Source organism: Oreochromis niloticus, linkage group LG14 (genome assembly GCF_001858045.2).
Source record: "Oreochromis niloticus isolate F11D_XX linkage group LG14, O_niloticus_UMD_NMBU, whole genome shotgun sequence".
NCBI classification, from domain to species: domain Eukaryota; kingdom Metazoa; phylum Chordata; class Actinopteri; order Cichliformes; family Cichlidae; genus Oreochromis; species Oreochromis niloticus.
The window spans coordinates 24,036,293-24,052,446 of record NC_031979.2 but is presented as its reverse complement, the minus strand read 5'-3'; the positions used below and the strand labels follow the sequence as shown (position 1 = coordinate 24,052,446).

The 16,154-nt window shown below is 40.9% G+C and overlaps 1 protein-coding gene across 5 annotated transcripts in view; it reads left to right on the top strand.

The window, feature by feature from the left end:
- Positions 1 to 16,154, top strand: part of schip1 (schwannomin interacting protein 1) — a 214,385-nt gene that overhangs the window by 197,012 nt on the left and 1,219 nt on the right. For all 5 annotated transcript variants that reach the window (XM_005459315.4, XM_005459317.4, XM_005459316.4 and 2 more), the window contains 5 exons: positions 5,879 to 5,997; positions 7,385 to 7,502; positions 8,156 to 8,353; positions 14,438 to 14,561; positions 15,241 to 15,334. In XM_005459315.4, the coding sequence (XP_005459372.1) occupies positions 5,879 to 5,997; positions 7,385 to 7,502; positions 8,156 to 8,353; positions 14,438 to 14,561; positions 15,241 to 15,334 (653 nt within the window). The remainder of the gene's footprint in view (positions 1 to 5,878; positions 5,998 to 7,384; positions 7,503 to 8,155; positions 8,354 to 14,437; positions 14,562 to 15,240; positions 15,335 to 16,154) is intronic.

Genomic DNA, 16,154 nt, shown 5'->3' with positions numbered 1-16,154 from the left:
TGTAACTCTGACATCACTAGTTCAAGGATTTGCTAGAGAGAGAGCTAATGGACTAATAGTTTTTGTTAGTTCCCAGTCTCCTCGGTGCACTAACTCACTTTCATACTGAACAGAGACGTGATGTGAGTTTCAGCTTCTGATTCGATTTTCAGCACGAAAAGTAATAAAAAAAAATTTTTCCAAATGGCTGAACTTTCCATTTAATCCACTTTTGAGTGTTGCGCACAGCTGTGAATGCAGCCCAAAGACCGAGGCTGATGTAGTTCGGGCGTTGAAGCGGTTACATATTTGGGCCATTGTTTTGACAAAACAGTGTGAGTAACCAGGATTTTATTCTATAACTCTGCTGCACTTTTCTCTACAAAGACTCGGCCCTTCTGCTTGAAAGAATGCTCTAGTATCACATGGTGGACCCATTGTCCTGTCCAAACCCACTTCATGCTCCTTATCTCTTCTGCCTCCCTTTGTCAGACCCACCCCCCTCCTCCCCCCCCTTCTTTGTTTTCCTTTCTCCCACCACAACCCTCCCCCATCTCTTTTACCCCACATGAACATTCATGTGTAGCCCACTGCCACTTGTTGAGTTTTTCCCTTCCAATCTGAGTGACAGGAGCAGCCTTGCACTGACCTGCAGCTGAACTATATGGGGGGGTCAAAGGTCAGGTCTCTTATCTGGGATGGAATGTTCCACTGCCTGGACAGACGGGTCTCAGATAGCATGAGAAGAGAAGACAGTCTTACACACACAAACACACACCTCTTTAGAGACATTTAAAGAAATCTGTGCGCTTCCTCTCCTGCTGAGATGAGAATATCACTGTCGTGTAGATGGGAAGGCTCTTCCAGTAGTCAATCAGTTTAGTCTACAGCTAAAGTCATTATATAGCTCTATGCCAAGAAGAACACAAATCCTTTACACTTTGTTCACTTTGATTTTTTTAGGGGTTACCCAAACAAAATCTCATGTGCTATTTCACTTTAGATTGGTTATAGTAGCTAAGTAGCTATGCTGTATAATGGATTACCAGCTGCTGGACATGCACTCACTGTTTTTGAACTGTAATTGTACATTACAGTGGTACAGACAGTGTAGACAGGCAAGAAAGCAAAAATAGAAATGAGCATTTTCCCCTCGAAAAATACAAAAAATGTTAAATTGTAAATGGCTTTAAATATAGTCAAGTTGATCCAGTTTTACTCTAAGACTGCAAGAACATCTGTGTGAAATGTGAAAGTATGTAGCACAGTCATAACAACTGGCTCACACGGAAGACTTTGTGGCCTTGGTTCTGTTTGTAAAGCTGAGGGTTCAGCAGCATCCCACTGTTAGTCCTGGAAAATATATCTCAGTGAAGTCATCCCTGTTTGTATTCACACCATCACACAAAAATTTCATAACGCAGCAACGCACACGCACATCGACACGGCACCGTCTCTGAAAACAGGCACTTAGTCATGCCCAGGTGTGCTCCACTGTCGTGCATTTACTAATAATATACATGAAGACCTGCAGTCTGTGCTCACAAGACCGGGCATTTTTGTGCAAGTGCATGTATGATAACAGTGGGTTCTTGTTCTCAGTCAGGGAGTAAGGTCCGGGTCACTGAAAAGACTCCATTGTGCAGAAAAAGAGAGACCACTTTGTAAGGAATTGTGTGAAAAGAGATGAAGAAACCTTGTAGAGCACTCCTCAGCCAAAGCCAATACCATATGTCTCAAATTCAACAAAAGTGATCCCCATCTGTTCCAAACTTTAATACGCACTTCCCTTGCTCCACCTGTCCACCAAGTCTCCAGACACTCAGCCTTTAGTTTTTTGGGTTCATCTTGCTGAAAAAAGATAAAGTATGCGGCACTGATCACATTCCTTAGCCTGCGCCTTCGCAAAGGAGTGAATGAAAAACTATCTACCACATATTTTAAGTTACAGTAAAAGAAGGCTTTCAGAGACTGAAATCAGAGAAAAGTCAAGCACAGCTGTACTGATTCATGCACATCCGCATTTACATGTAAACACGTCTCAGATCTTAACCACTGAAAAAATTCTGGCACGAGAGCCAGCAATTTTGTGGGAGGCAGAAGGAGGATGCTCTTTGTTGGTGCGGATAATTAAATTCATCTCCCTTCTCTAATATAGATTTTCAGGGAAGATTTGAAGGCTCAAAACAAGCACCCTGTCGTCCACTGCCAGGCCTAAATCACCCTCTAGGCCTGCGGATGAATGGTTGTACTGCGGAGTGGAGAGGGGGAAATGCCTTTGTCAATGAGGGTTTTTTCAGCAGAGGAAATTGCTTGGTGATTTTGAGGAAAAACAGAAATTAGTCCAATTGTGTTGGTCCCAATCTAATTTGGAAAGTGATGGCTCTAGTGTTTAGGCCAGGAACTGATGGAGGTAGTTAGGATGGATCTCTCATTCGGTGTCTCTTACTCGTTTCATGCATTAAAATGTTAATGTAATGGATCCAGCAATTTTCCATGTCATCATCAAGTGGAAATGCTCATTTGCGCTCTGTGGATTTTTAGTTTCTCTTCTTTCTTTGGAAGGATATTTAGCAGAAAAATTACAGAGTAAAGCGCACAGAAGAATGTTTGAATAGCAAACCCAATGAAAAGGAGGCTTTGTGCGCGTGGAGCCTGTGACTTGCAGGTTTGCTTGTCATTCAAAAGTCACACCTGTAAGAGGTGGAAGTGAATATGGCAACTGTGACAAGATGTGATAGCTTCCTGCGTTTGAAAAGTATGTGATTAAGCTGATATTCAGTCAAGGGAGAGACTGAAACTAAAATGAAATATTAACATTTAAAGGGGGAAAAAAAACCATGCACATATTTTTTTTCTGCCCGTTTCACACTTCCTCCTGTTAGTTGCATATTCAACACCTTTCTAAAAGGTTTATGGATCTCCCTCGATGACTGTTTTACCACCTGCACGCACACAAGCGCACAACGCAAACAAGCAGTATAACAGATGACGCCTATTCAATGACAGGAAGTTGTTTTGTCAGGCAGGTGTGAGATGCAGAGCTTTGCAGAGCCACATCTGCGTGATGTAGTTGTCTACTGTCACCAGGGGGCGATGTCAGCAATATAACAGCCAGTAATGTGGGCAAACAAATGTGAAACCAGTTTGTAGTTTGCTGTGGTGCTCGCCCAAGAAAGGCGAATAAGTCAGGGTAAATTCACCAGATAAGAACTTATCAGTCACAAGTCGTCAGCCGGTGACCACGCAGTGTCGCCCTGTCAGATCCACACCTCACACAATCACCACCAGCAACAACACGCATGTGCGTCTCCATAGCCTCTGCGTTGGTTGGATTGTAATAATCCTTCCCTCTGTGTAGCCAAAGAGCTATGCTTACGGACACAAACACAGCAACATTAATCCAGCTTTAATCCAACTGCAGATCAGTGTTACAGTTTGACTCCCAGAGATTTTCCCACTTCTTTAGGGAACGTAATGTTGTTCTGTGTGTCTTCGTATCAGGTTTGACAGTGCATCACGACTATACCTGCACTGTTTTCTTAAACGCGCTGGTCTTCTTCTTTCCTTCTTGTTTTATACCATATAATTGCCAAGTGGATATCTTTGTGTTCTGCAGTGTTAGTCAGACAGACAACACGAATGTGAAGCTGTAACCTTGAATGAATTGAACGATTTCTTGGCTGACTGAGAAAATATTCAGATTAAAAACAACCCTGGCTTTCCTGTATTCGTCGTTTGCATTATATAAGAGAGTCGAACCAGCTTAAGAGTATAACAGTAAAACTCGTAAGCAGTGCTTTTAATTATTGCTTTTGAATATCATCAGTAACCAGCGTGTCCTTGAGCGTCCCTGTCGCACATTATTGCAGCATATGCTTTGTCTTCTGCATCACTAATGTATTTAAATAACTCTGAACTCTGATGACTGGACATTAAATGTAAATCTGTGCTGCTGAGTTGAATAGTAAAACTTTATAAAACAGAATAAACACAAAGCTGTTAAGTAGATCTGCATCTTTATGTCTGCACTCACTGCAGAGTGAACAACAGAGTGAACCGCAGAGAGATAGTTTGATGGTCTTCAACATGTCTTTACCTGTTATTAAGGTGATATTCATAACATCCAAAATGTCCCCTGAGCCTTCGTGAAGAATTCCTTCCCACCCATCCCTCATTTTAGTCTTTTCTTAGCTCTCACCACATGAGCGGAGCATGCAGTTACCAATGCTCAGTGAGCCTGCTGCTTTTGATTCTTACCTTGGCTTGGAGCTACTGTTCAGTGGAGTAACATGAGTGACAGCTTTGTTGCAGTCAGTATGAGTGATGTGTAGTATACGTGTTTGACCTGCACTGTGCCACACAGGCTGTTGTTGCACCTTTGAAGCAGTGAATTGAAACTTTCAAGTGTGTTCTCCTTGGTTCTCCAGGGAGTGTCTCAAACAGAGCAGCGCCAGGTCCGCTCCTCAACATGCCAGTGTGTGTTTATGTGTGTGTGCGCTCGCTGCACAAGCAGTGTCTTGCGGCCTCTTGTGTGGAGTGGGATTATGTTAATATGTTAATTTGTCCTTAGTGAAGGCGCTCTCACCAACGCCTGCACACAATTGTCAAGAGAGATAGGCAGTGAGAGAGGAAAGGAGGGAGAGAAGGAGTTGAGAAAATGAGTGGGAGAGAGGTGAAGGTGCGATTTGGAGCAGAGTGAACGAGCAGAGTGAACCGCAGAGAGATAGTTTGATGGGAGGGTTGGGACGGGCCTGAGGATGAAGATGAAGAAGAAAGCATGTAAATGTAAACAACAAGACAGATGAGCAAGGTGACATTTTTTAAGATGGTTTGCATGAAACTCGCAAAGACAGGAATAGTGACTGTCAGTCAGGCAAACACCACAGGTATCTCTTTCCTGCTTCGCACATTCTCACCTCAATCTTACGCTCTCCTTTTTGCCAATTTGCCTTTTCTAAGACAGAAATACAGGCCAGAAATATGGGAAAGAGAGAGGCTACAGACAGAGCAGGAATGTAGCAGTTCCATGATATATGTCTTAGCACAGTACCCTGGTTCCCATAAGACGTTAATATGTCATCATTATGGATAGCTTTGCTGTGCACAAACCAAATAGTTGATTTAACCTCAAATCATGTAAAGCTTTGTTTTGTAAACCATTCAGGTCCCCAGACTCCCATTTGAGAGACGGACATTTAAGCACTGCAGTGTTTGGGGCAGCTGTGTGTCAAACAACCTGCAAAAAATTCTGCAGAGCTTGTCCTTCAAAAATGTGACACCACAGTTTGAGTGGCTCACTAGTAGCGTGCATCTCTGTCTGCTGTGTTCACCTGTTATCAGCAGAGGCGAGATGGGTAGCTGGTGCGATTTTATGTGAGCACTACCCGTGCTGAAGCGGTCCACAGCTAGACCGGGAAGAGGCAAAGCAAGAGAAACTCTGAAACTGCGTTGTTTGGAATTCCTGCACCTTTAATTATGTATGAAATGTGCATTAGAGTAATTTCTCTGGGGTTTATCCTATATAAACTCGTGCACGTCATCTGTAATATCGAGTCTTGTTCTCTGAATCAACACTACCACCTCCTGGTGAATCCTGGTACTGTCAACTTCTAAAGGTCTCCTTTGATATTTCAAAAAGTTGGTGTTTTTTTTAGTACATCAGCCTACACCGTGCTTTGTATCAAAGTTGGCTAAGACAAATGCTGCTGTAGATATGCTTGCATCTTTGGTTTGTACAGTCAGAAAGTAATCAGGGTGGCACTGGTTTCTATCTGTGCATGTCCTGCAGGATGAAGCTTACTAAAGAGGAAGACACTTGGCCTAATTTCGAAACTGCAATATCAGTCATCAAAAAGATCACAAAAAGTAACTAAATCGTGTTAATTTACTGTTGCAGGCCCAGAAGAATGAGCGGGAGTCTATCAGGCAGAAGTTGGCCCTGGGCAGTTTCTTCGATGATGGGCCGGGCATCTACACCAGCTGTAGCAAGAGTGGCAAACCCAGTTTGTCCTCAAGGTAACAGAGCTGACATCTATCATATAAGCTTGTGACTAACACTTGAAAAGTGTTTGATTGAGTGTGTGCGTTTTTTGTTGTTGCTTTATTTTGAAGCGTGTGTGTGTGTGTCGGGGGGTGGGGGCGGGGAGTGGGGGGGTATATGTGGTCACATAATTATCCGAATGTGAAAGTGCGCTGAATAAAATTGTATATCTATCAAGTTCTCTTTACTGTCATTAGCAGCTGAGTGGGGTACTGTCATATAGTCAGACCTTGTGGTTTTTCACTTCCCAAGAAAATACCAACGTGTGCATGCACAGAAAAACACACACACGTACACACACAACCTCCTACTTGTACCTTACTGGAACTGCAGTGCTCATCGTATCCCCGTGATTCGAATCGAGTGGATTTCTCATTATTTGTGGTTAATCGTCAAAGGGCAGTATTGTGCAAAATAAGATGCACTCATCACTTTGACATTAACATGATGTTCTCAAGAAAACCCTGAAATGAGGAGCTTAGTAAATTTATGAATTTTTCTTTCTCTTTTTTTTAAATGAAGTTCAAAATATTGGAGTACCAACAGACTGTTTACACCTTATGACGCACGTCTCGGGCATTTCCATCTCTTTCTATTCAGTGCGAATTGTCAGCTGATATATTAACTAATACTAATATGTCTGAGCCAGATTTATATTGCCAAGCATATACAGATATATATATATCAGCCAGGCCCTACACTGTTTATTGCTGAACTTCAGTTTGTCATCTTCTGGTTGTCAAAAAGTCACTTTAGTGGCCTGTGCAATCTATTAAATCCAGAGAGTGTTTTCATTCTCCTTCTCTCAAAAAACCAACCAGCCACTCAGGTCCTATATTTATTGGGACTGATTGGATCTATGCTATGTAATCAATCACCTCTGTTTGTAATTACTCTATTGAATTAAGCAGATTATTGATCCACGGTGGGATGGAGCTACACCTAGCGATGTTCTGTTCTTCCATGGCACAAATACACCCCCTCTGGTCCCAGGCAGATTGCAGCAGACCTATCTGAGGCCACCTGGATCGATCCACACTGGAGATAAAAGGGGAGATGATTAAAAACAAGAGCCCTCTTTAATTTTATCTTCAGCTGGCACTTTTCTCTGCTGATGAAGGGCACTTGTGGGGATCTTCTTTCCTATTCCTGTATCTCTGTGTTTTAGCACATCAAAGTTTGTGTTTGCTCTCTTACGCTCACAGCACTCTTTGTAAGAGCATCAGTGCATCAGTGTTCATTTTGGTGTTGCTCCAAGTCTGCGTCAGTCACTGCAGAATCAGCTAACAAGTGAACCAACTTAACGCTCGCCCGCTTTGTGCTAATATTGGTTTTCTCTGTGTTTTCACGCCTCTCTTTCAGGCTGCAGAGTGGGATGAACCTACAAATCTGTTTTGTCAATGATAGTGGCAGCGATAAGGACAGCGATGCAGACGACAGCAAGACGGAGACTAGCCTGGACACACCTCTGTCCCCTATGGTATGCACAGATGCCCACACGTCCACCGCTGAAGCCCGTGCCAGAATTCAAAAATGGAGAAGAAAAAAATTACTTAAATCCTGATATCACTATGCGATGTTTATTAATGATGATGTGAAAGTAGCAAAGTGTACAGATTTGATTGTATGAACGGAAAATCAAGAAATAATGAGAATGAAAGCAGATTAGTGAGAGGGAAAGTGTGTTCAATATGATTCAGAGAGATAACTGGCAGTTTAGCACCTTTATGAATTTCTGTGCTCGTGTTTTCTGCGCTGTTAACCAGTTCGCAGTTCCAACGAAAAGCAATTTGCTAGGTGCTCGCTGAGGCCACGGATGACTGGCTATGTTAACCTGTTATCACACTGAGACATACTTAACAAAATGAGAGGGAAAAAGATCAAATTTGAGCCTTGTGTTGCAGCCATGTGTACAATGACGCTCTCATCAGTGTTAAAATCTACATACCAAAATTCCAAGAAGTCATGAGCGTTAACCTTTTTTCCGTCTTACCATTTCCTCTGCCCCCATCCCCTTGTTACTTCCCCTTTATTGTGCGATCCATACGTTATTTTCCCTCTAACTTCCAATTGTGTTTCCTTCAATTATCCTTTTCCCATTTTGCCTACTCCCTACCTTCCTCCTCCCTGCAGTCCAAACAGAGTTCTTCCTACTCGGACAGGGACACCACAGAGGACGACTCGGAGTCTCTGGAGGACATGGACTTCTTGAGTCGACAGAAGAAGCTGCAGGCAGAGGCTAAACTGGCCCTGGCTATGGCCAAGCCCATGGCCAAGATGCAGGTGGAGGTTGAAAAACAGAACCGCAAAAAGTCACCAGTGGCTGATCTGGTCAGTTCCAGAAATCTGAGGCTGTCTGTTTAGCTGTTTATTCATTTATTTCCTTTTTTTTGGTGTTACTCATGCAATCTTTGACCTTTCACAAGTCATTTTAAACAGACTAGCATGACGGAGTGGTGATTAAGCGCTATACAGATATTATTAGACTTAAACTTTCTTGATTAAAATTAATTAGTTTTTAAAAAACAGGGTGGTGGTGTTGTCAGTGTATTTTACACTTTCTCTTCTCCAAAGTGGCCAAAACATCATAAATATTATTATCACAGGACTAAAAAGACAATTTTTAACAGTGTATGGATCTAACAGCTGACTTCTGACTCATGTCAACTGTAAGATAGACTGTTTAAGACACTATACATGCTGGAGTGACCCTTTTTAACTAAAGTAGCAGCTGAAAGAAGCTCGTGAAGCTCATGTGAACAACCTTAGTTAATTAGAAGCTTTTCTACTTTTCCTCAGAGAAAGTTTAGAGTATGTCTAGGCCAGATGCTTTTTTATATGAGCCATAAATACTGTTATTTATCCAAGAGTGAAAGCCTAGTGAAAGTGAAAGATGAGCAGTTTAGGTGATGTCCCTGAGGACTGACACTTTTACTGTTTGCTAATAATCAGGGGAAGATGTGTCTTGTAGCCCTTAGGATTGTAAATGCTCTCTCTCAGTGGCACTTCTCTCACACGGCTTACGCTGGGATGTAATGGAAACAAATACCAGTCAAAGCCCTCCCACCCCTCCTCTGTTTCCTCTCCTCTTCTTAAAGAGAGGAAGGTGATGACAGCCCTGCTCATCATTATTTCATTCATTTATGTCTGCCCCGCTGCCTCCTCCGGAGCACACGCCAAGGGACACTCACACATCCACGGTGTCACAGATGCACACTGTGTTTCCACGCGCACTTGAAGGCAGAACTTTTTTACTTATTCAGAAAAGAGAAGGGCAGCTCGCCCGGGTCCATCTATAATTCATATGCCAGAAAGCGTCGACTTTGGTGTTCAGGGATGTAGCAGTGCTCAGCAGTCAGAAGACATCACCGTCACACGCGGACACAACCCGCGGTGAATTTTAAAATGTTTTAAGGCTACAGCTGCCCGCCCTGTCCGCAACACCAGAGATCTGTTAAACTGCGTTCATTACAAATGTAAAGTGGTGAACAGTGATTCCCAGCTAAGAGTGCTTTTACCACAAGTGGTTCGTCTGCAGGGCTCAACTAATTTGAAAAGTGTAAAATTATAATTTGTTTTAAAAAAAGACGTCCTTTAAGATATCATTACAAATTAGTGTAATGCTTATCTTAGTGAGCTGAGACAGACGAAGTCACGGTAAGAATAAGCTACACCCTGTTTAAATTCTAAGGTTTTACATATTAAAAATAATCTGGTCCTTAGCTGTTCTTAAATTTAGGTAAATGCCTCAGGTGAACAAACCATGACGCGTTACACTGTGTCATTATGTATTTAACATAAAACTGACAACATGTCAAAGCAGTGTGTGTGAAAACGTATGAACGCCCTTACTGCTTCCATAGGAATTAAAACTGTAAGCAGCAGCAAGGTGCATATGATTAACTGATCATCAGCACGTGTGAGCAAATCTGTGAAGCTTCAGGTGTGGGTTAGCACAATGCCAAGGAGGAAAGACATAAGGAATGACCATGCATCATTCTAAGAAAGATTATTCACAAGTGGAAAATACTGAAGGCAGTAGTCAGCAGTCTCAAGAGTGGATGTCCCAGGAAATTCACCCCAAGGTCAGACGGTGCAATGCTGAGAAACTGTAAAACCCCCAAAGCCACAGCTCAAACTCAGCCAGTTAGCATAATAAATGTTAAAGTTCATGACAACAAAATCAGGAAAAACACTGAACAAGTACGGCTTACTTGGAAGGGTTTTGGGCAGCAAGGCTCTTCTCTTTTTTTAAAAAAAAAAAAAGGAAAATGCACTTTTTCAGTTCAGTTTTATTTATAGCTCCAAATCACAACAGCAGTCGCTTCAAGGCGTTTTATTGTGTAAGGTAAAGACTCTGCAATTATACAGAAAAAACCCCATCAATCATAAACAAACAAACAAAACATGACAGCTTGGATTAGGTTTGCAAAACTGCAACTGAACGAACCACAAGACTTGTGGAACAGTGTCCCTTGGACAGATATTTGGCCACAGCACTACATTTGGGGAAGTCCAAACACTGCAAATCAACACAATCAGCACAAACACCTCACACTGTGATGATTTGGATTTGTTTTGCACCCCCACGACTCGAGCAACTTGCAGCCATTAAGTCGACCGTGAACTCCTGTGTTTCCCAAAGTATTGTAGATCTAAATAGATCATTTCTCCAACAGCTAAAGCTTGGCATAAAGTGTCATCCAGCAGATCAATGATCCCAAGCGCAGTGCAGATGTACAACAGAAAGACTGAAAAAGAAATGACTCAAGGTGCTCCAATGATCCCGTGAAGGCCTAGTTTGTATTTGTTTACTATGCCCTGATATGTAAAACTTTTTGTTATACACAGCTTTCAATAACCCCGAGTCAGGTGTAGACTTTTTATGTTTTATACACAGTCTGTTTATAAAACCTTAAAGTCACGACATCTTGAAGAAAACTAGCTTTTCCAAAGCAAGAACGGGTCAAGATAATTAAAGTAGCACTAAAACTCTAAGGATAAACAGGTGAAATAGTTAACTGCTAAATCATTATCCTTCTTTAGCTCTGTGTGGATAAACTAAAGATAAACAGGTAAAATATTAGATAAAGCTAATAAAGCTAAAGCTACGTTACTAACAAACAGTTAAAATATGTACAAAGAGTTTTAATATATACCTACAGGTAACAGGTTGAATAAAAAATTAAAGATAACCCATAAAGAGTTCAAATATGAGCTAAAGCTACTGGGTTTGTAGCTAATACTAGATGCTAATACTTCATTACCAACTGAAAATACTACTAGATAAACAACAGAAATGATACGCTAAAAGTAAGTGGTTTCTGATGAAGTGGCCTGACCTGGCGCTGGGCAAGAGAAAAGAACGGAAACTGTGGCCTGTGCAGTGAGATTACACCTAAACGTCTGTCTGCTGGTTAGAGAGTCATCCTACAATTTCAAGCAGAATCACTGAGAGAAAGTGAGAAAATCAGTGAGAGGGAAATGGGGGCAATAATTTGTTTCCACTGTAAAGCCTCTAGTTTCTTTCTTGACTTCATTCACAAAGCTTTACAGCTCCTCAATATGACACAGAGTCATCACTGGAAATTATCTTTCTGGTTTTGAATATTCAGATGACAATTAGCAGTACGGTCAGTCTACCACAGAAACTCAGAAGTTGAGTCAGGCCTAATACCAGTCTCAAGCCTTTCCCATGGCCCACGCATGCTGACATCACATTTCTCCTTATGTCACTCTCAAGTGACCTTCTTGTACATAGCCAATTTCCCGAAACTGAAACTTACGCATGACAGCCTCATATATAGTTGCTCCGGTACTAATGTGAAAGTGAAATGAGACTACCAAGAAGAGCGAGCCCACGCACGCTTTACGAAAAGAGAGTATGAGTGCGTTCTCTTCGCGTTTATCTCCACTAAGGCTGGAAGTGAAAGTGGGCCACGACAGAGGAAACGGGCGCAGGATGCAAAGAGAAAGAATACAGACTGGTTGAGACAGATTGTTAAGCGAGGGAGAGACAGAGAGGAAATGATCCACCCAGGTGAGCCTCACTAAGCACACGTGATGCTTTAGTGCTTTTATTGCATCTGAAGGAACCAGTGCTACTGCAAGGAGAATTCTGATACACACAAAACCAGCAGAAGAGCCTGAAAAAAAAATATATATACATGCACAGCACAATTTAAATAAAACACTACACAGATTCTGGCATGTTAAAAGTAATAGTGAAGGGAGAGTTTAAATGTCTAATTTTTCATCTCTTTCTCGTCGCTTGTCTTTGATTACGTGTTCGATGTTTGCACCACCGGTGCAACCGACTGTGATTTCTTGCTAACTTGCAGCATCAAAAGGTTCCAGGAAAAGAGAGGTGATATAAATGTAAATGAGATATGAGATGACTCCGTGAAGTAAAAATAATTCAGTGGTCTCACTGTTGGTCCCTGCTGGAGAGACAGCACCCCACAGAGACACCGAGTTCATGTGCTGTGGACTTGTATAAGGTGCTGTCAACATGTTTGTGAACAAACAGTAGCGCCTACTTGAAATCCCCCATCTTTACTGCCGCTCAAAGGAAAAACAAAGGGAAATATATCCTTTTGTTTCACCAGGGAAGCTGGAGCCTGGGAAGCATTCATTCCTTTTGCAGAATGCAAACAAAGCGTTCAGGCAAAACAGCTGACTCTTTTATTTCCCACTCGGATTCAGTTTCACTGCCCTTATTCTGCTGATAATTCCTGACAGTGTGGGTTTAACCGGGTTCACGTTTGTTTTTCTTAAGGTTGTTTTTTGAACACAAAAAAAATGTAAATCTAATCGGGCTCAGAAGTCAGATTTCAGAGTCTGGGAGCAGTGAATGACAGATCAAATGGTTATAAGATTGAATGAAATCTGCCAATGTCTGAAGTTTAAAATAGAGATTCAATGAAACATAATTCAGAACTTGTTCTTATCCATTTAAAAATATGTCCCTTTTCTTTTCAATCATGAAAAAAGACATTCAGGTTCAAATAGTACAGAGTCTGATTCAGGGTTTTTGCCACTGGAAAACAAAACAAGCATTCATTGTCATCCATAAGTCAAAATGTTGCATTATTAACTCAAAATTTCAAATCAACATTCAGAGTAAATAACTAAAAAAATGAGAAAATCCATCGAAATTTTGAGATATTGAACTGAAAATTGATTTTTCTGGTTATTTTTCAGTGGCAGAAACAAGCTTCCATAGTGAAGTTACAATAAACTCACACAGGATTTTTAGTAAAACTGAATATATAATCTTTGGTGATTTAATGAAACTCGTTGGAAATTATGTTGAAATTGAAGTTACATAAGTTAAATTTTATATTTATATAAGTTATATCAAAGATAAAATACCAGCTTTAATTCTATGGGGTATATAATGTATTTCATGTATGTTTGGGTTAATACTTACAAAGCTATTAACTGTTCAGTGTTCATACTTTAAAAGAGATTGTCAAGAAAAATAAAACGCGTCTAAACATTAAAAGCCTTAAAATGTAGGGAGCTGGTAATTGTTAAGTTGGATCAAATAATGCACGAACCAAAGAATCTGTTATCGCTGCTATCAAAAAGTTATTAAAGTTATGAGTTAAGTGTTTGAAAACAGAGCAAATGAGCAAATTGCTGGAGAGAAATTTCTGTGTTCACAAAACAATCAGTCCTTCGGTTTTCTGTCGAGGAAATAAATGTGTAGAAAAGCTGCGGTGAGGAACTGAAAACATGTACAGCATTTACCATGTTTTACCATAGAAATATACTTAACCCTTTAAAGCCTGAACCACAAGATAATTGGCAGAAAAATCACATTTGTTTTAAAAAACTGGAATGTTTAGTGAAGCCTCTGAAAAATTTGAAATAAACAAAAAATGAATATCAATTTGAATATATGACTTTTCGCTACATTCGGCATTCATTTCTTTAAACTAACATAAACATATAAGGGGGTTAAAAAAATCACTGATGATGTAGAGGTCTTGAAAACTGATGTATCAAATATGATACACTTGGCGTTACAGCGTTAAAAAGTATAAACATACCATATAAGATGATGAGGACGAGCCACTTTCCAGCGGCGTGAGGGTGTGAAGGGCGCTTTGTTTCTAGGTTGGACTGTGTGGTTTAAAGGGTCAGGATCATCACAGCCTTTATGGAGCTTTTTGCATGTTGTATTTAAGGAATATTAAATGCATCAGTTTTCTGTTAATTTGATCAGTTTGTCATCTGAAAACATTCAAATATAAATATTTTTAAAAAGTGAAGAAGTCAGTTGTGCATTTTGTGCTTTGGTTATTAGCGTGAGGTTTCACTATCCAATTAGGGAAAACACATTGTCTAACCGGGTTTTCTGTTCTTGTTTTTTCTCCCTTACATACCTCTGTGTGTCTATTTCGGCAGCTTCCACACATGCCACACATCAGCGAGTGTCTAATGAAAAGGAGCCTGAAGCCCACCGACCTGAGAGACATGACAGTGGGACAGCTCCAGGTTATAGTAAACGACCTGCACTCCCAGATTGAAAGTGAGTTGACCACACGCCCAGAATACAAACAGAGGCACACTGACCTCTGCTTTCACTTGCAGATATGAGCAAGAGATGAACTGGGGAAAAACATGCACATACATAGTGACCCCTACCCTTTTTAGTGGATGTGAAAGTACTTTTATATATAAGTTAGTCACTTCAGAGAGTTGTACCAGTTAACAGCTTCCCCTGAGCATTTACTGTTACTGCACGGTACACATCATTGATCCCTGTACTGCTGGATGAATAATCTCGCATCTTACATAAAAAAGTTCCAAAAATCCCCATGAGTCCAAAAGCACGAGTTTGTTTTTACTTACAAAGCAGACTTTCCCCGTTGAAAATATCTTCAGTTTATGCTTCATATTTTCTGGCAGCACTGAAGGAACAATAGCTGTAACATGTGATATTAAAGACAGCGAGAGCAGTCTGAGTGCGTGTGGTCAGACTGCTCATAAAGTTTTCAGTGGCTATGTTATGAACCCATAATGGGAATTTGAGGGGATCACTTCCCGTGTTTCTTGTAGATTTAGTATCTATTGTTAGGATCACAATGGAACACTGGTATGATCAGTTGTGGTAATTGTGGTGTTTCCCTAGTTTCAGTAGTTTAATTACGAAATTGTGCTTTATCATTGTGGTAAATGTCTGTTCCGCCTCTTATCGATCACTCCAGGTCTCAACGAGGAGCTCGTACAGTTGCTACTGATTCGGGATGAGCTACACATGGAGCAAGACGCCATGCTGGTTGACATAGAGGACCTCACCAGGTGGCAAAGCACTTTTCGACTATTTATTCACTGCATGTCCCGCTATTTATTTTTTTTAACTTATAGAAAAGAACGCATTCATACACATATTTTGCATACACATTCAAACCTGTGAAAATGTGGTCAGCTATCTGATTTTGCACGGCTCTCTCAGTGGCTGCAAAAGTCTTTGCGCAACTTCTTATCACATGTGAAGAAGTTCTCCCTGAGAGTTGTAAACACTTGTAAGCTTTAATGTCTTAAATGTGCAGAGTTCCCCTTTGAGCAAACATTACTCAAATGTGAGTAAGTAATCCATTTGTAAGGGACTGTTTTCAGCTGTGCATGTAGCTCCTGAAGTAAAACTAATGGTGATGCATGTGAAGGTGAACATGCCACCCAATGCACCTGTGCACCTAAGTGATTTTAGTCGATTTTTTTTTTGGGAAACCAAAGAAGTTAATTGATTTTAGTTCATCCGTTTTTGACTGAGAGGTCAAGACTTTTCAACTTTTCAACTTAATAAAAAGAACCTCAGCGATCTAACAGTCCCTTATGAGCAAGCACTTGGGGAGACAGAAACTTCCCTTCGAAAGGAAAAAACCTCCGGCAAGCTCAGCAGGTTAGCCAGGGCATGTGGGGATCAGATATTCAGCTTTAGCTGTTGGTGTTGTTCTCTGTGCGTAACCGGTTCTGTCTGTCTGTTTGTTAGCGGTCTAGCATCCACAGTTTTCTAAATTTGGTGTGATGATCGATACCAATTTGTTGTCAAGGTGGCTCCAAATGCAAAAATCATAAAAACTTTATATTATCCACAATTTTTTATTAATCGTCTTCAAAC